The sequence below is a fragment of the Notolepis coatsorum genome, assembly GCF_963971535.1.
Source record: "Notolepis coatsorum genome assembly, chromosome: 5".
Taxonomy (NCBI): domain Eukaryota; kingdom Metazoa; phylum Chordata; class Actinopteri; order Aulopiformes; family Paralepididae; genus Notolepis; species Notolepis coatsorum.
In genome coordinates, this window is record NC_140169.1 from 29194746 (window position 1) to 29220641 (window position 25896).

General features: G+C 44.8%; 1 protein-coding gene across 1 annotated transcript in view; it reads left to right on the forward strand.

Moving 5' to 3' along the window:
- The window catches only part of fer1l6 (fer-1 like family member 6), a 270095-nt gene that overhangs the window by 199473 nt on the left and 44726 nt on the right, over positions 1–25896 (forward strand). The window contains 6 exon segments of the mRNA XM_084314053.1: positions 3365–3492; positions 5223–5393; positions 8133–8287; positions 10586–10707; positions 10709–10726; positions 11293–11381. Coding sequence (XP_084170179.1) covers positions 3365–3492; positions 5223–5393; positions 8133–8287; positions 10586–10707; positions 10709–10726; positions 11293–11381 — 683 coding nt within the window.

Here is a 25896-nt window from a genome sequence, read left to right on the forward strand (position 1 = left end):
TGTGAGTGAAGTTATAGTTTGTAGATAATGCTGCAGGTGTTGATGAGTTATTGGGGGTTATCCAGGTCTCAGTTAGAGCCAGGAGCTGCAGATTTAGACTATGGGCGTAGGCAGTAATGAAGTCAGCTTTCTTGACTGCTGATTGACAATTCCATAAGCCTCCCCGTACTGTGACAGGTGTATTAGTGGCTGTAGGAGGGTAGGAGAGATTAGCCGGGTTGCTAGCAAACTGGCGAGGATGGGTAGAGTCAGTTCTGGAGGAGCAGATTGTGGATATAGGTATGAGACGCATTGTCTTGTCAAGAGTGGCAGGGAGGAAGTAGGGAAATAGCAGTGTGGGAGGGAAATATAGGATTATGGTGTACTTAGCACTAGGTGGATCGGTGGATCCCTCGGCGGTGAACTCCAGGAAAACTCCTCCTCTTTGTCCCTCTTCGTTTCTCGACGCTTCGCTGACGCTACACCAGCAAGCCTTTAAATCACTATCACTAATTAGTGCTGTCTTAACACCTGGCCCTTAATGGGGGCACTTAACAAAACAAAATGGCCGTTTTAAACACGCCCCTTTAATCAAGTCAGCTGGTTCCTCACTTTTAAGATTCACTAATAAACTTAAAACGGCTTACCCTAGTTTTCAGCATAAAGCAATGTTTCTCAGTGAGTGTGTCCTGTCCTTCCTTAACAGAGCCCAGTACAGAGTGATTTCAACACAGTGTGGACCTCTGCTTTTAAACAGGGCAGGCTACGTCTGCCAGGAATTTCTCCGTGGCCTGGAGTGTGTCACTCTTTGCTTTGAGAAAGTAAACAAACACTGCCCCTGTACACACATCTGTAAAAGACTGTACATATCTAAAGCCTCCTATGGACTCGTTGCTTACTGGACCGGCTAGATCTGTGTTAACTAGCGCAAGTGGTACCTTTATTTTTTCTGTGGGATTTCTGTTTCTCGATTGAGTGAACTTCCCCTTTATGCACACTACACATTCTTTGTCAGGTCTACGCTTTTCACCTTCAATGTGCATGCCTTCTGTCACTGCTTGCAGTTTCAGTAAATCCTCGTAATTACAATGACCCATAATCTCATGCCATGTCTGAATATCGTGACTGACAGTCACATTACACATATCATTATTATTACACTTGTCGTTGTCATTACACTCTGTTTGTAGATAATACATTCTCTTGTACACCTTTATGTTAAATTGCGTACCGTCAGGCTCTACAAGAAAATGTTTACCTTCATTGAAGAACGCTTTGGCACCGTTCGCAGTAGCAGATATTACAGAGAATAGTTCTTGTGGGAACGAGGGTACGTAGAGAGCGCTCTTTAACGTCACTGTACACCGGCGCCCCTCACTGTCTATGAGGCATACCTGTGCGTCTCCTCTCTCTTGCGCCAACCTGTAGGTGCGCTTCCCCTCTGCCAGCTCCATGCTGTGTCTCTCCGGGTCGAAGGTGTTGATGACGTGGGACGACGCACCTGTGTCTACGATCAGTCCCTTCCTTTGGGCCTGCTGCAGCTGCGTTGGCCGGGTGACGTACGCTGTCTGCGCCCCGAAGATGAAGTCCTCTTGCCCCGCTACTCTCCGGGCATCGTCTCGATTCATCTCACGTCCACCGTCGCCGCCATCTTGTCCACTGCCGCCATCTTGTCCATGCGCATACCGCGCTCTCTGGTCGTGTTTCTTCATGCACACTGTCTGTGTGCGCCATGGATTTGCAGAAGCTACACCAAACAGTCTTTGTACAGTTACCTTTCCGATGGCCTTTTTCTCCGCATCGCCAACACGCCAGCTCCGTCGTGGGCCTGGTCTTCTCCCTTTGCATCGCTCGGGCCTTCAGCACCCTCTCTCCCGCCTCCGCGGCGGCTGGGTGGATATCTTCAGAGGCCTAGAAATTTCGCAATTTGGCCATGAACTTTCCCAGCGCCACGTCCTCTAAACCGTGTCTTACCAGTAGTGTGAACGGTTTGTACAGCTCCGGTAGTCCTCTCATCACCATCGCCATCATTAGTCCATCGCTTGGTGCTTCTCCTGCACTCTTCAGCACCGTAATGATCTGCTCAGCTCTGATGACGTATTCGGTCACAGTCTCGGTGTGCCCCTTCTTCAGTGCTGTTAGTGTTATGTAGAGGGACACGACTCGGGGTCTTCCTTGTCCGATATAATGTTCTCTCAACACTTCCAGGCTTTCTCGGCCTTTGTCCTTAGTGTCACGGAATATCAGCCCCAAGCTTGTGTCGTCGAGCAGTGGTGCTAATTCACAGTATGCATCTGCATTATGCTTGTCGTCCAGGGCTTGCGCTTCCGCCGCTAGTGGTCCCGTGGGGGCCATCAAGATCGTAGTCTTCAGTCCCGCACCGTGCATGCAGCATAACATGCGCTCTTCCCAGAGCTCATAGTCCTCGGCTCGTCCGTTGAACGAGGGCCATTTGCTCTTTCCTTTTGTCGCCATCCTCTTGTTGATGGTAGGCGTAGCTTTAGCTCTTGTTGGCCTAGCGTCTAGCCACGCGGTGCTCCCGGTGCTAACCTAGCCTATACTTTAACTAAACTTGCTACCCTTTATTATTTCGCCCCTGCGTGATCTGGGCCCATAACCTGTTGACAGAGTCAGCTATGGGGCGACAATAATATGTTCATGAGGCATGGTTTCTATCTTTAGCCATTAAACAGTGTGGTTTATTTCACATTGGTCCACAGCAGTACATGAGACATCCTTCTCTTATGAGAGCGAAGGTGGAAGAGACAGAGGGGGAGTCGGCATCTCCTTATATACCCTCTACCTGGCGGCAGCATTAACAGCTCCGCCTATAGTGCCCTCCAGTGGAAACAGTTATACATAGTTAGACAGTTACTCAGTTACTTGCAATCATATATAACCTCTAACTTTAACAAGCCACAAGGACACCTCCTAATAAAGGAGTTTATATTGTAAAAAGTAAAACAATAAACCTCCACTAAGGGAGTTTATGTGTAGAATCACGTGAGTAGCCTAAAATAATAATGACTACCATAAAGCTCAATTCTGAATCAGAGATCAGACTACACTTCAATATAATGACCGTGACCAAAAGGACAGCCAACACTAGGAAATGAAAAAGCAGTTGACACTGCGATCTCCAAACTTAAATAGACTCCACATGGCCATAGGCACAGCTGCACTGCATCAGGTGCAATCAAGCCCACACACCTGCCGACCCATGAGGCAATTAACCACAGGGAACAGGGATTGATAGCTATCCCTCACAGAAATAAAGCAAAAATAGACAGCTGTCCCTCACAAAAAGGTGAAATAAGGCAAAAACCATGACAGTTATGTTCTGTTGTGTTCTGTTGTGTTCTATTCATATTTTATTGTCCTCTAGGCGTCTAACCTCCACCCAGCTGACTCTGATGGGAAGTCAGACCCCTACATCGTACTACGACTAGGAAAGACTGAGATCAAAGACAGAGACAACTACATACCTAAACAGCTCAACCCTGTCTTTGGAAGGTAACTAACTAACTAACTAACTAACTAACTAACTAACTAACTAACTAACTAACTAACTAACTAACTAACTAACTCTCTACCCACCAACATAACAAATCAATTAATTAATAAATGAACTAACTAACTAACTAACTAACTAAATAACTAATTATTAACTAACTATCAAACTGACTGTTTAACATCACCCCTGAGTGGAACATGGAAAGCCAAACTTTCCCCCACTGAACCGAAAACCCGTACCGAACCTTGACTTCAAAACCGAGGTACGTAAGGTACCGTGGTTTTTGTGTACGTTACACCCCTAACAACTTGATTGACAAAGGTTGGAGATCAAGGTTGTCTCTACACAGACTCTGCAGCAGAGGGGAGAATCTCAAGCTTTAAGGACTGTTGGAGTTCATTCCATGAGTTAGGGGGGCATTATAGCAAAATGCTGATTTATCCTGTTCCGAGCAAACTCTGGGGACCTTAAGGACCAGCCAGTCACTAGAACGGGTTCCATAGGTTCCAATATTCCATTCCAAAAACGATGTAGTATAAGGAGGTAGCTTAACATAAGCATTGGACGGCCCGACGGCGGTCATGCACGCATGCGCACTCGCAGCACTTTGTGCTCGTCTGCCGGCTCGGGTGCATTTTTTGCTGATCATCCAATACACTGTTCGCCGCCACACTCAACCAATTGTGTGCTTCGGTCTCGAGTTACATGGCGATATATCCGGTGAGCGTCATTTGACAGGCGCTCCATCAAATGACCACGTCCGGTTCTGAGCGGTCCTGAACTGACCAGTCACTGCTGATGGCGAACATGATAAATGAAGAAGAAGACAAAGAAGTCCATTGTTTTGACTTGCGTGTCTGAATGACCAAAACCTTTCTCAAATAAAGATTTTCTGTGGGATTTTTATAAAATTGGACCTGTACTACATAAGCCTTCAGGCTATGGAACAGCAGTGTTTGAGTACACACAACTTTTACTTCAGTGTGTTCAAACCTCTATTTCTCTAATACATTAGCAGTCAAAGTGATTTTCATTCTTCAGAATGTTACCTTTCAAAAGAGACCAGACTCATGCATGTGCTATAAGTATAAAGTATAAAGCTATGCTTTGCAAAAAAGGTATGCAGTCGTCAAAAACAAAAACAGAAATCGCTCCGTTTTTGGGTGATGCTTAAGAGGTTTCTACTAAGGGCCTTAAAAATGAACAAATACCAGTTTGTTGCACCTCTCCGCCAGAGAGGGCCAACAAACCTTCTCATAAAGGACACAGTGACGAGTGTCAATTTATAATATCTTCCACTTCAGTGAAGATGGTTGAACTGAATCAAGAGAAGCCGCTTACTGTATTCTCTGTCCTCGCTCCACAATGGTGGACTGAACTCCCCACCACAGTTAGCCGAATCCCGACCAATCTTTTTCTGTGGACTAAAAACACACTTCTTCAATCAATATCAAATTTTTTTTTTTAAACCACTAACCTTCTTACTGTCCAATACTACCATGCACTCATCCTACTATACTAATATGTCTTATGTCTATGCACTCAATACTGTAGCACCCAAGTTTCAGCACTATTTGATGATCATTGTTACTCAGCTGAAAGAGTTGTACCCTTTCTGCTGACTTGTCATACAGAACTTGTAAGTCGCTTTGGATAAAAGTGTCAGCTAAATGACAAAATGTAAATGTAAATCACAGTGAGGCGATGTGTGTCCTCTCCTCTCTGGCAGGTCTTTTGAGATGCAGGCCACCTTCCCTCAGGAGTCCCTGCTGTCTGTCCTCATCTACGACCATGACATGGTGGGAGGAGACGACCTGATAGGAGAGACTCGTATTGACCTGGAGAACCGCTTCTACAGCCGACACAGAGCCACCTGCGGGCTCCCCTCTGAGTACAGCCTGTACGTCTGTCTACAGAGCGATGGGGGGTGTCTGTGTGTGTATGTAGGTGTATGTCTTGTATTGTGTTTCAGTGTGTTTGTGTGAGTGTGTGTATTGTATTGTGTTGTGGTGTGTTCGTGTGAATGTGTGTGTGTGTGCATTGTCTTGTGTTTGTGTGTGTGAGTATTGTATTTTGTTGTGTGTGTAAGCTACAGTAAGCTTTCCCTCATGGGTCATTAATTAGCCTCTCTGCCCCTAGTGGTAGCTCACAGGCAAGGCACTTTACTTTGCATTGATAACATTGCTCCTCATTCTCGAACATGTTCGTAAGTGCCTTTGTAAATATCTTGGTAAAAATGTCGTACCAACTGATTTACGGAAATCCTCCTCTGGATTCTTGAACACGTGAAACGATCTTCGTAAGTGGGCAAACATTTTCGCAGCTGTGCTCCGCTGAATGGAGTACGTCACTCATTCTTACTCTTTCAGCGCGTACCCGTACCCCTGAATTTGCATACAGACACGCCCCCAGCCAGCTCCTTATAATTGATTGATTGAATTGATTGAAAACTTTATTAACAGATTACAGAATGGGTACAGTACAGTACAGCTCAATACATACAATTGTTAAGGGGATGCAGACCAGAGAAAGACTTTCGTCTTGTTTACATCAGGGTCCCCCATTTTCAATTCATCATAACATATATGACATACATGACATACAGATAGACAGTACTGTTACATCTATACATTTATGACATACCAGATTTGCAAATACAGTACTGTTTGTGATACGAAAAGAGTCCAGAAAAGAGAGTATATACACTTGACGTAGAAACTGTACATTGGAGGAGGTTGGGTAGGTGGGGGGGGCTGTACATTGGAGGTGGTTGGGTGGGGGGGGGGGGGGGGGGGGGGTTGGGTAGGAGGGGTGGGTGGGGGACACTGTACAACTGAACAAGCAAAACTGTACATTGGAATATTGACAAGACCATACTTGGTCATTTACTGTACATTGGGGGGGGTTGTGTTAGGACATTTACAGGGGCCAGTTTCGAATTGCAGTCTCCCGTAGGTGTTTTTTGAGAGTGTTTTTGAAAGTGGGTAGTGATTCACATTCCTTTACAGCTTTGGGTAGGGCGTTCCACATTGATGTGGCATAATTGCGAAACGTGTTTAGTCCCTTGTTTGAGCCGAATCTGGGTTTAACATGATTTGTGGAGCTCCCTCTGGTGTTGTGATTGTGGTATTCACTGACCTTTGGGAAGTATTTTGACATGTACATGGGTACCTTGGTCGTGTAGTGTATCTTGTAGACCAGGCCCATTGCAAGTTGCTGTACTCTGTCGTCTACTCTAAGCCATCCTAGGTTGTCAAAGTGGGCAGGGGTGAGGTGGGTTCTAGGAGTAAGGTCAAGCAGTAGTCTGACCAGTTTGTTTTGAGATAAGGCCAGGGCTGTGTGAAAAATGGAAGTGAGAGGGTCTGCCGTTGCATCTCTGCTGTGTTGATCCTTTTATTCAACAGGTAGCGTGTAACCGATTTGCGACTGATCACAATTAGATTAGATTAAATGTATTGTCATCATACAGCACTATACAATACAACATACAACCAGAGTGCAAATGTAATAGTAAAGTGCAACAGTAACATACAATGCACAGGTGATGGAACTGGTAAAAGGCTTCATTTGGGATAAATACTGTAGTTGGTGATTACTGTTAAAGTTATGTGTTGTATATGATTGCATGTAACTGTCTAACTGTTTCCACAAGAGAGCGCTATAGGCGGAACTATTAATGCTGGCGCCAGGTAAGAGGTATAAAAGGAGATGTTAACTCCCCCTCTGTCTCTTCCCATCTACCTCTCACAGAGAGAAGGTCTCATGTACTAATGCTCAATGTGATAATAAACCACGCCGATTAAGGGCTGAAGTGAGAGGACCTTGTCGTCATGACCAAGTTATTGTCGCCCCATAAGTGACTCTGTCAACAATTACATTCAAGTAAATTCTACTGACATCATCATAAAATAGAATAGAAGCCTACTTTGCTGGAACGATTAATTTTGCACATATACAGTATGTGTGTGTGTGCTTGTACGCTGACTAAGCCTTTTCTCCACGCATTTATTTCGTTTAGCAATAGGAATACATCAAACCAACAATAAATAATATCATAGAGAAGAAGACAGTATATGGCATATTAATACAGTATATTCCACTATACAGTAGCTATATCTGTGGTGATCGGTTTAGTTCTTATTTATTTAGTTTGCATTTTGTGTGTGTAATGCTCACAATGTCTCATTGAGTCAGGACTATAAATGTAAAATGTAATTATTAATGATACAAATATTGTCTTATTAATTATCATTATAATTATTTAATTCCACGGATGTCTGTAGTATCGGCAATCCCCAATGAGAAAGCTGTTGAAATCACAGGCTGTTGAAGTCTGTCAGACTTACGACTGCCTTTTCGAGTTTGTAAATCCTACATAAATCCTACAAAGAATTTACAATACGAAGCCGTTTGAGAATGCCGAATAAGTACGTAAATCGAGTTATGAAGGAATTCCGTAACTTTTACATATGTCCGTTCGAGAATGGGGACCATTCTTAATAACACTGACAAATGATACTCTATATAGCATGCTATCTCTGTTCCAGTGACGGCTACAAACTTTCTACTTAATCTACTATAATAATACATTATACTCCTTACACTAGGCAGTTTCTCTCCGTCTCTCTCTCTGTCTCAGAAATGGCTATAACGCCTGGAGGGACAGACTGAAGCCCTCAGAGCTGCTGGTTAACCTGTGTAGAGACAACAGACTGGATGGACCTCATTTCAGACCAGGACACATCACCGTGGCTGAGAAAGTCTTTACTGGCAACACTCTGTTCATGGATGAGGGTAAATATAACTAATAAAAGACCAGAGTAGTAAACGACCCCAGCCACCCAGCCTCTGAATTGTTTGTCCTGCTTCCTTCTGGCAGACGGTACCGTTCCATAAAGGCTCCTCCAGCCATCTGAGGAACAGCTTTGTTCCCACTTAAAATTGTATCTAATATTAATATTAATAATAAATACAATACTACTATCAAACTTTGTTTATGGATGAGATTGGGAAGATTATAACATTTACATTTACATTTAGTCATTTAGCTGACGCTTTTATCCAAAGCGACTTACAAGTTCTGTACGACAAGTCATCAGGAAGGGCACAACTCTATCAGCTGAGTAACAATGTTCATCAAAGTGTTGAGTGCTACAGTGTAGGTTAGTTTATTAGGACAAGTGCATGACAGTAAGGTTAGTTAGGATATATATATATATATTTTTTTTGTTTTTGTTTAATTCAGATAATGGTTGAAGAAGTGCGTCTTTAGTCGACGGCGAAATATTGGACGGGTTTCGGCTGTCCTAACTGGGGTGGGTAGTTCATTCCACCATTGTGGGGCAAGGACTGAGAATAGGCGACTTCTCTTTGATGACCCTCCCGGAGCTTGGATAGGAGTAGGTCTGAGGCGGCCAGATGATGCAGAGCGTAGGGGTCTTGAGGGTGTGTAGTTAGAGACCATTGACCGGAGGTAGGCAGGAGCGGTTCCCTTTGCCGCACGGTATGCTAGGTCGAGGGCCTTGAAGCGGATTCGTGCAGCAATGGGGAGCCAGTGCAGGTCCCTAAGAAGTGGGGTGACATGGGCCGACTTCGGTAGGTTTGAGATCAGGCGGGCCGCTGCGTTCTGAATGAGTTGAAGAGGCTTAGTGGCAGTGGCCGGGAGGCCAGCGAGCAGTGCGTTGCAGGTAGTCGAGGTGGGAGATGACTGTTGATTGGACGAGGAGTTGGGTGGCTTCTTTTGTCAGGAAGGGGGCGGATCCTTCTGACGTTGCTCAGGAGGAATCTGCAGGTTCTGGTTGTCGCTGCAATGTGAGCAGATAAGTTCAACTGGTCGTTGAGGACAACACCAAGGTTCTTGGCGGTCGGGGACGCGGTCACAGCTGCATTCTCGACTGTGATGGAAAGGTCGGTCAGGGGGGAGGATTTGGCCGGCAGGTGGAGCAATTCTGTTTTGCTTAGGTTCAGTTTGAGGTGGTTGGTCGTCATCCAGGCGGAGATGTCGGACAGACAGGCCGAGATCCGCTCAGAGACGTGGATATCTGAGGGAGGGAAGGAGAGGAAGAGTTGAGTATCCTCGGCATAGCAATGATAGGAGAAGCCATGAGACGTGATAATGTTACCCAGTGATTTAGTGTAGAGGGAGAAGAGAAGGGGTCCTAGAACCGAGCCCTGGGGGACACCGGTCCGCAGGGGGCGGGTGGCCGACAGGGTCCCTCTCCATGACACTTGGTAGGAGCGGTCATTGAGGTATGATGTCAGCCATGTCAGCGCAGAGCCAGCCACTCCAATTCCTGCGAGGGCCGCAAGGAGGATCTGGTGGTTGACTGTGTCGAAGGCTGCAGATAGATCTAGGAGAATCAGGACAGAGGAGAGGCCTTTCGCTTTTGCTAAGTGAAGTGCCTCTGTGACCGCAATGAGGGCCGTTTCTGTGGAGTGGCCAGTCCGGAAGCCAGACTGATTAGGGTCTAGGAGGTCATTTTGTAAGAGATAAGCAGTAAGTTGGTTGGATACAGCACGTTCAGGTGTTTTAGAAAGGAAGGAGAGAAGAGAGACAGGACGGTAGTTGCCTATGACGGTAGGGTTCAGTTTTTTTTTTTTATGAGCGGCGTGACTCTGGCTTGTTTTAGGGAGGTGGGGACCACCCCCGAGTTGAGTGAGGAGTTGATGGTTGATGGTTTCCAGTAAACAGGAAACAGTCCCTTAATGGGGGCACTAAACAAAACTAACTAACTAAACAAAATGGCAATTTTAAACATGCCCCTTTAATCAAGTCAGCTGGTTACTCAGTTTTAAGATTCACTAATAAACTTAAAATGGCTTACCCCAGGTTTCAGTATAAAGCAATGTTTCTCAGTGAGTGTGTCCTGTCCTTCCTTAACAGATCTCAGTACAACATAAGAAATATAATAACATAATATGAAATATAAGTTCTGCTGTCATAGTGTGTTTGAATATGGTGGTGATGAAGATGATAATAATAAGGATGATGATGATGATAATGATAATGATAATGATGATGATAATGATAATGATTATGATAATTATGACGATGACAATGATGATGAAGATGATGATATATGTGTGATCCAGATGAGCCTGTGGAGTCGTATGAGCATCTGTCTCTGAAGATCCTCCATCGTTGGTCAGAGATGCCGGTAGGTTGCAGACTGGTACCAGAACACATCGAGACCCGGACTCTGTTCCACAAGGATCGGCCCCGGCATGGACCAGGTACTGGTCTAACTCTGTCCTCCACCAGAACATTAAAGGGATACTTCTATGTTTTTAACCTTAGTTTTCTATTCTAGCTTGTTGTACCTTGATAGCTTGATGTATCTTGATACTGTGATGTTCCTAGATACCTCAATGTACCTCCAATCTATTTCTATTCTATCTTTATGTCCCTCAATCTACTGCAATGTAGTTTTCTATTCTACCTTGATGTACCTCATTATACCTCAATGTAGTTTTATATTCTACCTCATTATACCTTGATGTCATTTAAAAAAAAATATCTTGCTTTAAGCTAACCTGAAGAGTTATTATTTAAGCTAACCTACAAATTATCTATTATTTAAGCTAACCTAAAGATGATTTATTATTTAAGCTAACATAAAGATCAGTTATTAGCATCCTCTTTCTTTTCTTTTATTTAAAAGTTTTTGGACTTCATGGTGTTTTTGTTTTGTTCTTGATTTATTGTGATGTTTCTTCTTGACTTGTTTAAATAAGATGGGGACATTAACGTGTGGGCCTTACAAATAAGTGTGTGTGTGTGTGTGTGTGTGTGTGTGTAGGGCCAGTTACAGATGTGGGTAGATATGTTTCCAATGGACCTGCCTTCTCCTGGACCCTCAGTCGAAATCTCCCCCCGAAAACCTAAAGGGTGAGACAGACCTTTATTATATAATATATATCATAGATATAATATCATAGATATAAAATATACCATAGATATAATATATAATATAAATCTTAGATATGCAGACTTGGCTGCAGAAACTGAACAGCGAGGGATGAAAAGCTAGAATTTTTCTGGTAGAAGTAGGATGCAGAGGTTTGATAGCAGATTCGGAGAGTTGAGGATTCATGGGCGGAGTTTGCGAAAAATTGTAAATGAGATGTCGGAAGAAGCTTTGAAAGGCAGTCAGTGGATGCATGCTGATGTGACAGTCGCTTCTAAGTAGAAGAAGAAGAAGAAGAAGAAGAAGAAGAAGAAGAAGAAGAAGAAGAAGAAGAAGAAGAAGAAGAAGAAGAAGAAGAAGAAGAAGAAGAAGAAGAAGAAGAAGAAGAAGAAGAAGAAGAAGAAGAAGAAGAAGAAGAAGAAGAAGAAGAAGAAGAAGAAGAAGAAGAAGAAGAAGAAGAAGAAGAAGAAGAAGAAGAAGAAGAAGAAGAAGAAGAAGAAGAAGAAGAAGAAGAAGAAGAAGAAGAAGAAGAAGAAGAAGAAGAAGAGAAGAAGAAGAAGAAGAAGAAGAAGAAGAGAAGAAGAAGAAGAAGAAGAAGAAGGAGGAGAGAGGAGGAGGAGGAGGAGGAGGAGGAGGAGGAGGAGGAGGAGGAGGAGGAGGAGGAGTGAGGAGGAGGAGGAGGGAGGAGGAGGAGGAGGGAGGAGGAGGAGGAGGAGGAGGAGGAGGAGGAGGAGGAGGAGGAGGAGGAGGAGGAGGAGGAGGAGGAGGAGGAGGAGGAGGAGGAGGAGGAATCAAATTTATATAGCGCCTTTCAGGAAACCCAAGGTCGCTTTACAATCAAGAGGGCTAGGGAAAGGGGGCAATAGGGGAAAAGAAAAAAAAGAGGAGGGGGGTGAGGGCAGGTAAGGGATAATGGAACCCAATCTAAACTAACTAATGGGGAAAAGCCTTGGTGAAGAGGTGTGTTTTGAGAGCAGTTTTGAAGGTGTCCAGGGTTGGGGCATTGCGGATTTCAGGGGGGAGAGAGTTCCAGAGGGTAGGGGAAGCCTCGCTGAAGGCTCTGTCACCGAAAGTCTGCAGCCTGGTGCAAGGGATGGAGAGGAGACCCAGATCAGAGGATCGTAGGTTCCGGGATGGAGTGTGCTGGTGGAGGAGATCAGACAGGTACCGGGGGCAAGGGCATGGAGGGGACTTGTAGGTGAGGAGCAGGTGTTTGAAAGAGATGCAGAACTTGACTGGGAGCCAGTGGAGGTGGATGAGGGTGGGGGTGATGTGCTGCCAGGGATTGGTGTGAGTGAGAACCCTGGCAGCTGAGTTCTGTACATACTGGAGCCTGTCCAGGGCTTTGCTGGGTACCCCGAACAGGATTCCGTTGCAGTAGTCCAACCGGGAGGTGATAAATGAGTGGATCAGGGTCTCAGCCACAGAATCTGAGGGTCGGAGACGGGAGATGTTTTTGAGGTGGTAGAAGGCATACTTAGTAACGGATTTGATGTGGGAGTGAAATTAAAGTGTGAGTTGAGGGTGACGCCCAGGTCAAGTCAAGTCAAGAGTTTTATTTGTCACGGCATACAAGTATACAATGAAATGCGGGTGGTCTTGCCCGCAACGATGTGCAATACAGTAGTAACAACATATAATAGAATCCAATAAAACAACATTGTGCAATAAACAGTAACATAGTAGGGCATATTGGTATTTGTACATAAGTTATTTACAGAGCATGGAGGACATGCTATGTCCTGTGGTAGTGCATACACTGTTAGCTACGGATGAGGCACTGTGTCTTTCTGTACATTGCTATTTTATACAGTCTCAGGTTATACTATACTATTTTTAAAGTGACCTTTCCTTAGTGGCCATAAGTGTGGGCATGTGCAGCATGAGTGTGTGCTTGCTCATGTTAAAGTGGCTGCTAGTGTGTGAGCGTGTACAGTGTGTGTATCGTGTGTGTGCTCATGTGTGCTTGAGTGTGGAGAGTTCAGTGTTCAAGGCTCTGATGGCCTGGGGGAAGAAGCTGAGCCGAAGCCTCTCTGTCCTAGTAGCTGGGGTTCGCAGGCGTCTGCCTGACCTCAGCAGCATGAACAGGCTGTTGTTGGGGTGGTGTGGGTCTTTGATTATTCTGCAGGCTCTGGATTTGCACCTCTTGTTGTATAGAACCTGCAGGGGTGGTAGTGCAATACCCGTGGTACGCTCGGCTGAGCACACCACTCTCTGTAGGGCCTTCTTGTCCTGTGCCGTGCTGTTTCCATACCAGGCAGTGATGTTTCCAGTCAAGATGCTCTCTACAGCTCCGGAGTAGAAGGACTGAGTATCTTCCCAGATACTCTGAACTTCCTTAACTGTCTCAGGTGGTAGAGGCGCTGCTTCGCCTTTTTTACAACTGAGTCTATGTGTGTTGACCATGTCAGGTCCTCTGAGATGTGGACCCCCAGGTACTTAAAGCTGCTCACCCTGTCCACGGTAGCCCCGTTTATCCTCAGTGGTGTGTGTGTGTCTCCTGCTGTCCTCTCCTATAATCCACGATCAGCTCCTTGGTTTTACCAATGTTCAGGAGCAGGCTGTTGTCCTAGCACCAGCGTTCCAGTACCTCAACCTCCTCCCGGTAGGCCTTCTCGTCGTTGTCCGAGATCAGCCCCACCACCACTGTGTCGTCCGCAAACTTAACTATGGAGTTGGAGCTGAACTTGGCCACACAGTCATGTGTGTATAGTGAGTACAACAGGGGGCTCAGAACACAGCCCTGGGGGGACCCGATGCTCAGGGTGATGGTGTTGGAGGTTTGACCCCCCACCCTGACCGCCTGGGGCCTTTCGCTCAGAAAGTCCAGTATCCAGGTGCTCAGAGCGGAGCTCAGACCCAGCTCGATCAGCTTGTCCACCAGTCTGGTGGGGACTATGGTGTTGAACGCTGATCTATAGTCAATGAACAACAGTCTCACATAGCCCCCCTTCTGGCGGTCAAGGTGAGAGAGGGTGCTGTGCAGTACCTGGGAGACCGCATCGTCAGTGGACCTGTTTGGCCTGTATGCAAATTGCATGGGGTCCATATCACTGGGGAGGGAGGCACAAATGTGATCCTTGACCAGCCTCTCGAAACATTTCATGGCCACAGAGGTGAGTGCCACCGGTCTGTAGTCGTTGAGACATGTTGGGGAGGGTTTCTTTGGTACAGGGATGATGGTAGACATCTTGAAGCAGGCAGGGACCACTGACTCCTCCAGGGATTGATTAAATATGGCGGTGAACACAGGGGCTAGCTGGTTGGCACAGGACTTAAGTTCAAGTTCAAGTTTCTTTAATAGTTGTCATACAGAAGTACAGAATACTTTTATACAAAATGCTTCTTACTGTTACGCCCCAGAGACTGTGCTAGACAAGATAAGTATGAAATAAAATAGTATAGCATGTAATAGAAGTAGAAAATAGAAGTCACAGTGTTCAGTATAGACATATGTACAATGTTCGATGCAGAATAGAAGTAACTGAGTTACTATACAATATACAATATACTATGCAATGTACTAATATACAATACTATATAGTGCAAAGCAGAAATGGGATGAGGTACAATTTAGGTACAATTTACAGTAAGGTGTACGAGTTGTAGTGCAAATCCTTTACCAATAAATATAAAGTGTGTTTAGGTGATCTAAAGTGTGGAGAGTGGGTGCTGCAGTGTGTTGTTTGTTTAAAGTGAGTGTGCGCGTGTGGATGTGTGTGCTGTGTGCATTTGATGGTTGTTGCATAGTGTTTATTGTTCGTTGAGCAGCCTGATGGCTTGGGGATAGAAGCTTCTTCTGAGTCTTTCTGTGCTCGCCATGAGACTCCGGTATCGCTTGCCTGACCGCAGCAGTTCAAAGAGGCAGTTGTTTGGGTGGCTGGAGTCCTTGATGATTCTCTTGGCCTTACCCCTGCACCGCTTGTTGTAAATGTTCTGGAGGGTGGGAAGCTGAACGTGCCACTCTCTGTAGTCTGCTACGGTCTTGTGCGGTGCTATTCCCAAACCAGGAGGTGATATTGCCAGTCAGGATGCTCTCTATGTACATGAGTAGAAGTTCTTAAGGATCTTCTGACTGACTTGGAACTTCCTTAGGCGCCTGAGGAAGTAGAGGCGTTGTCATGCCTTCTTCACAACACTGTCAATGTGTGTGGTCCATGTCAAGTCCTCGGAAATGTGGACTCTGAGGTACTTAAAACTGTTCACTCTCTCAACCGGTGCCCTGTCCATGCTGAGGGGGCTGTAGTCCCTGACCCCCGACCTCCTAAAGTCCACAATCATCTCCTTTGTTTTGCTGACGTTCAGGGAGAGTCTGTTTTCCTGGCACCATCCCGCCAGGACCTTGACCTCTTCCAGGTAGGCCCTCTTGTCGTTTGCAGAGATCAGGCCCACCACTACTGTGTCGTCAGCTAATTTGATGATTGTGTTGTTGCTCCGCTGAGCCACACAGTCATGTGTGTACAGGGAGTAGAGGAGGGGACTCTACTGTGGGGCCCCTATGTTGAGGGTGATGGATGAGGAGGTGCAGTTGCCTGCTCTCACCACCTGGGGTCTGCCCGTCAGGAAGTCCAAGACCCACTGGCAGAGGTCATAGTTCAAGCCCAGGTCCCTGAGCTTGGCTATGAGTTTGGAGGGGACTATGGTATTGAATGCTGAGCTGTAGTCGATGAATAGCATTCTCACATAGTTCCCCTGCCTCTTGTCCAGGTGTGATGCTGCTGTGTGCAGCACATGGGCTATGGCGTCCTCCGTGGACCTGTTTGGGTGGTATGCAAATTGCAGGGGGTCCAGGTTGATGGGGAGGGAGGAACAGATGTAGCCCTTCACTAGCTTCTCAAAGCACTTCATGACTATGAAGGTGAGAGCTACAGGGCGGTAGTCGTTGAGGCAAGTGGGCGTAGATTTTTTGGGTACAGGGATGATGGTGGACTTCTTCAAACAGGTGGGGATGACAGCCTGTTCTAAGGACAGGTTAAATATGTCAGTGAATACCGGCACAGACTTTTAGGACACGGCCGGGGATGCCGTCCGGTCCTGCTGCCTTCCTGATATTCACTTTCTTAAAGGTCCTCCTCACCTCATGTTCTGTTATTCTGAACACTGAATCTCCAGCAGCAGCGCCCCCCCCCCCCCCCCCCCCCCTCCATTGCAGTGGTTTGTAGGCTGGTGTTGTTATTCACCGCATCAAACCTCGCATAGAAGGTATTGAGATCGTTTGCTAAGGAGATGTCACTGTTCAGCTTGAGGGAGGTGCCTTTGTAATCTGTCATCGTTCTGAGGCCCTGCCACATGCCTCTAGAGTCAGCCTGTTCAAACTGAAGTTCAACTTTGTCCCTATAATGCCGTTTTGCCTCTATTACTGCTCTCCTGACGTTGTATCTTGCCATCTTGTGTTCATCCATGTTGCCTGTCACAAGCCCGGCGTTGTATGCTGAGGTGCGCACTTTTGATTTGGGTAAATTCGAATTGTGGTAGAGGGGATTGTTTCTTCTACCAAAGTACAAACAAAGTCAAGCACCGTTTCAATGTATTCGTTAAGGTTGGCTGTGTTATCACGAAACACATTCCAGTCTGTGCATTCCAGCGCAGCCTGTAGTGTCTCCTCTGACGTCACAGTCCAACGCTTAACCTCTCGCGATACTACCGGCGTGCACTTGATATTCTGTTTATACTTTGGCAAAAGAAATATGGTGGCGTGGTCCGATTTGCCGAATGGACTAAGAGCCTGTGACTTGTACCCATTCTTAAATTGCGAGTATACATGGTCTAATATGTTCTCGCCTCTGGTGGGACAGGTCACATGCTGATAGAAATTCGGCAACACCTTTTTAAGACGAGCGCTGTTGAAATCGCCCAGAACCAAAATAGCAGCGTCAGCGTTAGCTGTCTGTTGTTTGTTTACCTCGTCGTGTAGCTTCGAGAGTGCGGCCCCAGTGCTTGCTTGTGGTGGGATGTACACTCCGATCATGATGATGGACGTTAACTCCCTCGGGAGAAAGAAGGGTCGGCATTTGATGGTGATAAACTCCAGGTCTGGGGAGCAGTGGTTAGACAATTCCTTTGCGTTGCCTATATCGCACCACTCCTTGTTTACCATGAAAGCTATGCCGCCTCCTCTCGTCTTTAGTGATTCTTCTGCCGTTCGGTCCTTACGGAGAACGAAGAAGTGGTCTGCCGGTTCTATTGCATGGTTTGGGACGTCCGGAGTCAACCATGTCTCGGTGAAACAAAGGACGTTGCAGTCCCGAATGTCCCTCTGGAATTGGATCCGTGCTCTGATGTCGTCCAGTTTGTTTCCTATCGATTGCACATTGGCCAACAATATGCTGGGCAATGTGGTTCTGTGTCGTCTGGATCTCAATCCGTTTCGGACCCCAGCTCTTCTGCCTCGTCGTCAAGCCTTTTCCTTGCGGCGGCCGCAACAAAGGATCTCCGCTGGCCACTGTTGTTGTTCAGCAATCCGATCCAGAGAGCAATCCAGTCGGTAAAATTTTCTTAATCCAATGTCAATGAGTGACTGACAGTCATACACATATAATGCACCAACAGTTGGTGCAAATAAAACTCTTAAAACTATAAAAATTAACAGAAGTAAGCACAGTCTCGACGGAGCTAACAGAACGGCGGCCGGTCGGAGCAGCGCCATCTTAAGTATGCGTCCTGTTATACCATCTGGGCCAGCAGCTTTTCTGGTGTTCACCTGCATAAATACTCTTCTCACACTGTGTTCCGACAACGAGAGAGCGTCCCCGCCCCCCCGGCGTTGCCCCCCCCCCCTCCACAACAGCCGGCGCGCCAGTGACATCACTAGCCGTTGAGCTAGCGGTGCCACTGTCTACACCAAACCGAGCGTAGAAAGAGTTGAGTTTGTCCGCGAGAGAGGCGTCGTCGCTCCCCATTGAGGGGGCGCTGACTTTGTAGTCAGTTATTGTCCTCAGTCCCTGCCATAAGCCTCTTGTGTCGTTTTGTGCCATTTGTGTCTCCAGTTTATCAGCATATGTCCGTTTTGCAAGTTTTACAGCCTTGCGCAGAGTATAGACTGTAGTCTTGTACTCCTCCATGTTTCCTGACTCTCTGCCCAGGTTGTAGGCAGTGGTACGAGAGTTCAGAGCTGCTCTGATAGTACTGTCCACCCACGGTTTCTGGTTTGGGAACACCCGCACCTTCTTTGTGGGGACAATATTGTCAGCGAGTGTTGTTATGAAGCATACAACCACTGACACTGACAAACTGAGATCTATTTGCGAGATATGAGTGAAACCAAGACAGAGCTGTACCTGTGATGCCAAGGTTGTTGGAGAGGCATTTGAGGAGGACTGAATGATATATTGTATCAAACGCCGCGGAGAGCTCGAGAAGGATGAGGAGGCTGATGTGTCCGGAGCCTGCAGCGAGGAGGAGGTCATTTGTGATCTTGATGTGCTTGCTGTGATGTGCTCGGTAGGCTGACTGAAGGGGTTCATAGAGCTCATGGTTGGACAGATGTTGGTTATATACATCAAGCCAACCTGCTGCCTTTTAACCTCTTAAGCATCGGGCAAAAATGGGGCTATTTCTTTTTAAGTTTTTGACGATTGCATACCCAAAGTATTTTGTGTATGCAATATTTAGTCATTTCTAGGGATGTTCGATATTGGCTTTTTTACCGATACCGATATTGTCCAACTCTTAATTTCCGATACCGATATCAACTGATACCGATATATGCAGGGTCTCCCCCCCCCCCCCCACCCCCCCCCCAAAAACGGAATAATTTCATAATTAACATTACATATCTCTTGTTGTGGAATTAACACAACATTATGCATACTTTTGACAATCAATAAAATCAGAATTTGTTCTTACTTGCTTGCCTGGATAAATAAAGGTTAAATAAATGTAAGAAAATAAAAAATTTAAATAAATCTAATTTTTTTAAACCGATACCGATAATTTCCGATATCACATTTTAATGCCAATATCGGCCGATAATATCGGTAGGCCGATAATATCGGACATCCCTAGTCATTTGCGATTTATTATACTTTATACTTATAGCACATGCATGAGTCTGGTCTCTTTTGAAAGGTAACATTCACAATAAAGAGGAATCACTTTGAGTGCTAATGAAATAGAGTAACAGAGGTTTGGACATTGAAGTAAAAGTTTTGTGTACTCACATTTCTTTTTACTGGTTGCCAGATGCCTGTTTTTAAGTTCCAGCTGAGATGTAGGAGCTGGAAAACATAATGGTTCCATAGCCTGAAGTCTTATGTAGTACAGGTCCAAAGTAGAATCCCACCGAAAATGAATGTTTTACAAAGTTTGTGTAATGTGTGTACCAGTAAAAATTCGGCATGATTATCCAAAATGGCCATTCGCTCCCATTCATTCAGAGGCTCTCGTCAAAACAATGGGCTTCTTCGTCTTCTTGTGTCACCTTCCCCCACTGTCAGCGCCCATCTGGGATCGCTTTTGGAGCAGATGCTCCTTGGCTACAACGGTGCATGGTCAATAATTTTCGCCATCAGCGGTGACTGGTCAGTTCAGGACAGCTCACAACCGTGACAACCGCTTGTCAAATGCCGCTCGCCGCAGCTCAGCTTCTTCCCCCGGGCCATCAGAACACTGAACACTGAACTCTCCACACACAAGTACACATGAGCACACATATACACACACACATGCTGCAATCGCTCACACACAAACGGTCACTTTAAACAAAATGGAAAGGACACTTTAAAGGAACGAGGAAAATAAAGGTCACTTTAAGGAAAGAACCGATGTGGTTCTTGTATAGTATAGTTTAGATATAGCAAGTATAGCATAAGGATATAGAGTAAAAACTGTATATTGTATAGTAGTGTACATAGGACCCAGTGCCTTAAATCCGTAGCTAACATTGTATTGCACTATCTCAGGAATTTAGCATGTCTATTTTATCATGCCCATTTTATGTCTATTTTATTACTAGTATTATTGCACAATCAAAGCGGGCATGGGCACCCGCATTTCACTGTATGCCCTGGTATCCCAGGTGGCCAAAAAGTTCCGGCCCATTAATGGCCTGTATCCGGCAGGCCGGAAGAAATTAGTCGGCCCAAGTCCGGCTGCCAGAGTCGGCCAAGTAGGCGGCAATGACTGACTGGCCGATTCCGGCCCGAGTACACTGGGCCAGGTCCGGGGTTGCCGGAAGCGGTGAACGTCCGGATCGGCCGAGTAGGCGGCAATGACTGACTGGCCGATTCCGGCCCGAGTACACTGGGCCATGTCCGGGGTTGCCGGAAGCGGTGAACGTCCGGTTGCCTAAAGCAGCCCAGATGCGACCGACACACGCTGGGCCAGGTTTGGTTGCCCGAAGCCTAGCCGACACTGCCAATGCAATACTGGTACTACACAGTAAATTACGCAGAGTAGATTTGACTCAAACTGAGTAAAGACATTTTACTCAGTTTGAGTGAAATGTACTCAGTTTGAGTCAGCGGAATTTACTGTGTACCCATCTGCCAGAGCTACTCCACTATCTGCCTATGACCGTACATTACCGGAAATACAGTAGGAAATGGTTGATTAGTAATACAATGCCACATATCTTCCCTTTACCAATTCAGTATTGGCATGTCCCTCATTGAAAAATTCAGAAGTTTACATGCCGTCTCCTACCTCACTGAAATATATTCTCAATGTATGTACATATTGTACACAATATACATCATTCTGCAGTGAAGCTCAAATATCAAGTAAAGTAACAATGCTACTTTTTCCAGTTAAAAATGACAACTTGAATAGATATTTAAACATTTATTAGCAAATGAAATATCACATTTGACTTTACTGGGCCATTACACCCAAAATGAGGTTTAATCAAAATCAACATCACAATACATCATGTACAGATAGATTACTCAAATGCACATAAGCATGAATGATCAGTTTCAAATTTTTTCTACCTATGGTGGTAATTACTACCTTCAAAAAAATTTAAAATAAACATTTGAATATCCATTATTGCTCATTATGTAAATATACCTACACCAACATACATATAGAATAATGTATTCTCTCTCTCTCTCTCTCTCTCTCTCTCTCTCTGTGAACATTAGTAAACATGTATTACCATAAAACAGGCCTTGAGAGATAATTACATGTAACAAAATAAAATAGTCCATACACGCAACATGGGTGTAAAGAACGAAGTGCAATTAGTCAAAAGTACATTTGTACTTTACTTGAGTAGTATTAGGTTTGCGGATTGGTCCTTGTGCAAGACTATAGATATATAATCATTGTTACAACTCAATTGTACCCCTGTAACAGTCTTCTCCCAGAGTCCATACCCAACATGTGTGTGCAGGGGTGTAAAGAACGAAGTGCAATTAGTCAAAAGTACATTTGTACTTTACTTGAGTAGTATTAGGTTTGCGGATTGGTCCTTGTGCAAGACTATAGATATATAATCATTGTTACAACTCAATAACAGTCTTCTCCCAGAGTCCATACCCAACATGTGTACCATAAAACAGGCCTTGAGAGATAATTAACAAAACATGTAACAAAATAAAATAGTCCATACACGCAACATGGGTGTAAAGAATGAAGTGCAATTAGTCAAAAGTACATTTGTACTTTACTTGAGTAGTGCGGATTGGTCCTTGTGCAAGACTATAGAAGGCGGGGATCTTTGATTAAACACTGCTATCAGAAGAATAGACAGTCAGAAAAACTGTTTGTACTTTTAACTAAGTACATTTAAAAGTAGAAACTTTAGTAGAGACTTTTACTCATGTGTTTTACTTGAGTACAATTTTGAGACGGTACCCATACTTTCACTTAAAACTCCCAACATTTTGTGAAATTAGCAGTCTTCTCCAGAGAGAGACAAGAAGATAGATACCAGTCTCCTCTCTGTGCGTCGAGTAGAAAGCTATCTGGCTGCATGTTAGCCTAGCTTAGTACAATGAATGGAAGCGGGCATGACTGGTTAGCCTAGGCATTGTCCAACTAACACCTCTCCCGAAGGCTATACACAGTCATGTCCGCTTCCATTCATTGTGCTAAGCCAGATAGATTTCTACTCAATGCACAGATACGAGACTGGTATACATCTTCTTAATTGTATCTCTCTGGAGAAGACTGTAAGCATGAATATGATCAGTTCAAAATGTTGTCTACCTATGGTGTAGAGGAAACAATTTTGTCTTTCAGATCATTTACTTAGGGATGGCTGGGGGATTTACTGTGTGTTTGCATGTGTATACGACAGTGGTTTGGTCGGTAGAGCAGTCGTCTTTATCCGGAGGTTCCCGGTTTGATTTCCCGCTCCTGGATAGATAGAAAGATAGATAGAGAAAAGTAGGGGGAGGGGACAGATAGTTAGTTCAGGGATGTGATTGTGCCTTAAGAAAAAAACATGAAAATCTTCGAAATGATATTATTTTATTTATATATTATAAACACTCCATTTGAATGAATGAACACATTTTATTTGTATAGATTGAACTGTTCCCAGGGAAGAGGAAGGTGGGAGAGGAAAGGGACAAAGAAAATGCATCAAATATCTCAGTGTCCCCCTAAACAATTTGAAGGGGGTCATCGGACCCCTCCCAAGTCATCCTGGCTCAAACACTAACGGTAGGACCTTATCTTTTCTTCTTTGCAACCAGATTGTGCAACACCTGTAACCGCCTCCTCTAGTCTTGCCTACTGCGAAGGGCTGCAGTTGGACTAATGGACTCTTTCGCTCTCAAGTCGATTTTGAGAATGAAGGTGCACGTGGTGACATTTCTCCATCTGCTTCTTGGTTATGTCTAGGTTGGCTTCTGTACCTCATGCTTGAGAGTTTGATGTTTCTACAGAGCGGTACACTGGTGTCACCAGGGTGGAGTTTTCAATACAGTCTTCACTGTGATAAATCAACAATTATTGGAAAGATTATTTGTGTCATGCACAAAGTATAGATGTCCTGACTTGCAAACACTAGTTTGCCAACATGAAATCTGTGGAGTGGTTAAAATGTAGTTTTAATGACTTCAACATTCAGTAAGTATGTAAACGTAGACAGACAGACAGACAGACCACAACTTACTAAGAAGGAACTGCTAATTGTCTCAAGGCCCGATCTCTCCTTCCTCCATCTCTATCTGCCGAGAGCTGAAGCCACCTTTTAGTATAGCGCTCTACATCTGCATCAGATGCACTTTTAGTGCCCGCATTGAGTATCACGGCCCCTAAAAAAAGACAAAGAATGGGACAGGTGAAGCCCTATCATAAGAAACTTCCATTAACTTTTTTTTTTAATGCTTTCTTGATACTCATCCAACTATAAGTGTTTTGAGAGTCGGTCAGAGTGATGAAGGCATTAGATTTACATCGGCTCAAAACTCAAATAAATCAAGGATGTGATTTTTCCGGCCTGAAAATGTGATCCACGTGAATCCACGTACATTTCCGTGCCAATTCATATTTAAAGTATACAGACATGAATGGTATCAATCTCCTCAACTCTGGTCAAGAAAGCAAATACGCATATTACCCAAAATGTTGAACTATTCCTTTAGAAGATTAAGAAACCATATAATAATAAAGCAAAACTTACTCAGTACAACATCTTTAATTGCAAGTGGCTCGAAGGCCTGCTTGCCATTTGCCCCACGCCAGTTAATTTTCTTGGCCAGCTGGTTTGTCACTAGTTTCGCCATAGTCCTCCAAACAGTTTCTTTAACAGTCAATCCCCCAGCCATCGCCAAGTGAAGGATCTGAAAGACAAAATTGTTTAGTTTCCTCTACTCAGGAGTGGTGGACCAAGAACATACCACCATAGGTAGACAATTGGAAACTGATCATATTCATGATAGCAAAAAAAAGAAGAAAAAGCATAAGGCCTAGTGCGTAGAAGTAGCCCTAATCATGATCAAGTAACCAAATATATAATAATAAATAGAATGGGAGAAAAAAAATAGATAAAAAAAAGGGCCATAGGTCAAAAGTCTCAGCAAATGTCAATTCCTCAAATATACATTTTCACCTACCAATTTGTCCTTATAAACATCCTCCTGTGCAATGCGCTCATCAAGGGTTCTCAGGTCATCCAGGGTGGAAAGTGGTAACATCGTAAATGGAAGGCCATCTGGGACGGTTCCTGCTGCACCATTTTTTAGCAGTAAGGTGTGCATTTCCTTTATCATTTGATTAGTCGTTGCCACAGTAGTTAAAATCTCATGGAGAATAGCTGTAAAAAACAAACACACTTAACAAGTTAATAACTGAGATTTGGAAACACAGTAACATCACTACAATAAACTCAAACCGGTCTACATATAAATCAGAAAATCTGACAGGTTTTAAAGAATGTATCCAGTCCAGATTATCTTAATTTGGAGGCCTAACCAAAAGTAAGCATATCTAAAATGTCACAAAAACCATTACATAGGGAAATTGGGTGCAGAACTGTGGTAAACTAACGGTTCTGAACTGAGACACAAATATCCATTGTCTTGAGTCATGGTTCCCTATTTCGTGTCAAGGTCTCACCCCCCCAGATGCAACACTTTGAATGAGATGTACTGTGTAGTAGTAATTGCTGTAGAACACTTACGATCACAGTCGGTTTCGGTTAGCCTGGGCCGGGTACGGGGTGCCACACTAGGTGTGGGAGCTGTAGGACGGATTGGCGATAGAGATGGAGAAAAGTAGGAGGGGACAGTTACAGTTAGTTAGATTGACAGTACACTGGTGTCATCACCGGTGTGGCTGTGCCACAGTGGATTTTTCAATACAGATATGCAACACTTGAGATTTACTGTGTAGTAGTAATTGCTGTAGAACACTTACGATCACAGTCGGTTTCGGTTAGCCTGGGCCGGGTACGGGGTGCCACACTAGGTGTGGGAGCTGTAGGACGGATTGGCGATAGAGATGGAGAAAAGTAGGAGGGGACAGTTACAGTTAGTTAGATTGACAGTACACTGGTGTCATCACCGGTGTGGCTGTGCCACAGTGGATTTTTCAATACAGATATGCAACACTTGAGATTTACTGTGTAGTAGTAATTGCTGTAGAACACTTACGATCACAGTCGGTTTCGGTTAGCCTGGGCCGGGTACGGGGTGCCACACTAGGTGTGGGAGCTGTAGGACGGATTGGCGATAGAGATGGAGAAAAGTAGGAGGGGACAGTTACAGTTAGTTAGATTGACAGTACACAGGTGTCATCACCGGTGTGGCTGTGCCACAGTGGATTTTTCAATACAGATATGCAACACTTGAGATTTACTGTGTAGTAGTAATTGCTGTAGAACACTTACGATCACAGTCGGTTTCGGTTAGCCTGGGCCGGGTACGGGGTGCCACACTAGGTGTGGGAGCTGTAGGACGGATTGGCGATAGAGATGGAGAAAAGTAGGAGGGGACAGTTACAGTTAGTTAGATTGACAGTTTGACAGTACACTGGTGTCATCACCGGTGTGGCTGTGCCACAGTGGATTTTTCAATACAGATATGCAACACTTGAGATTTACTG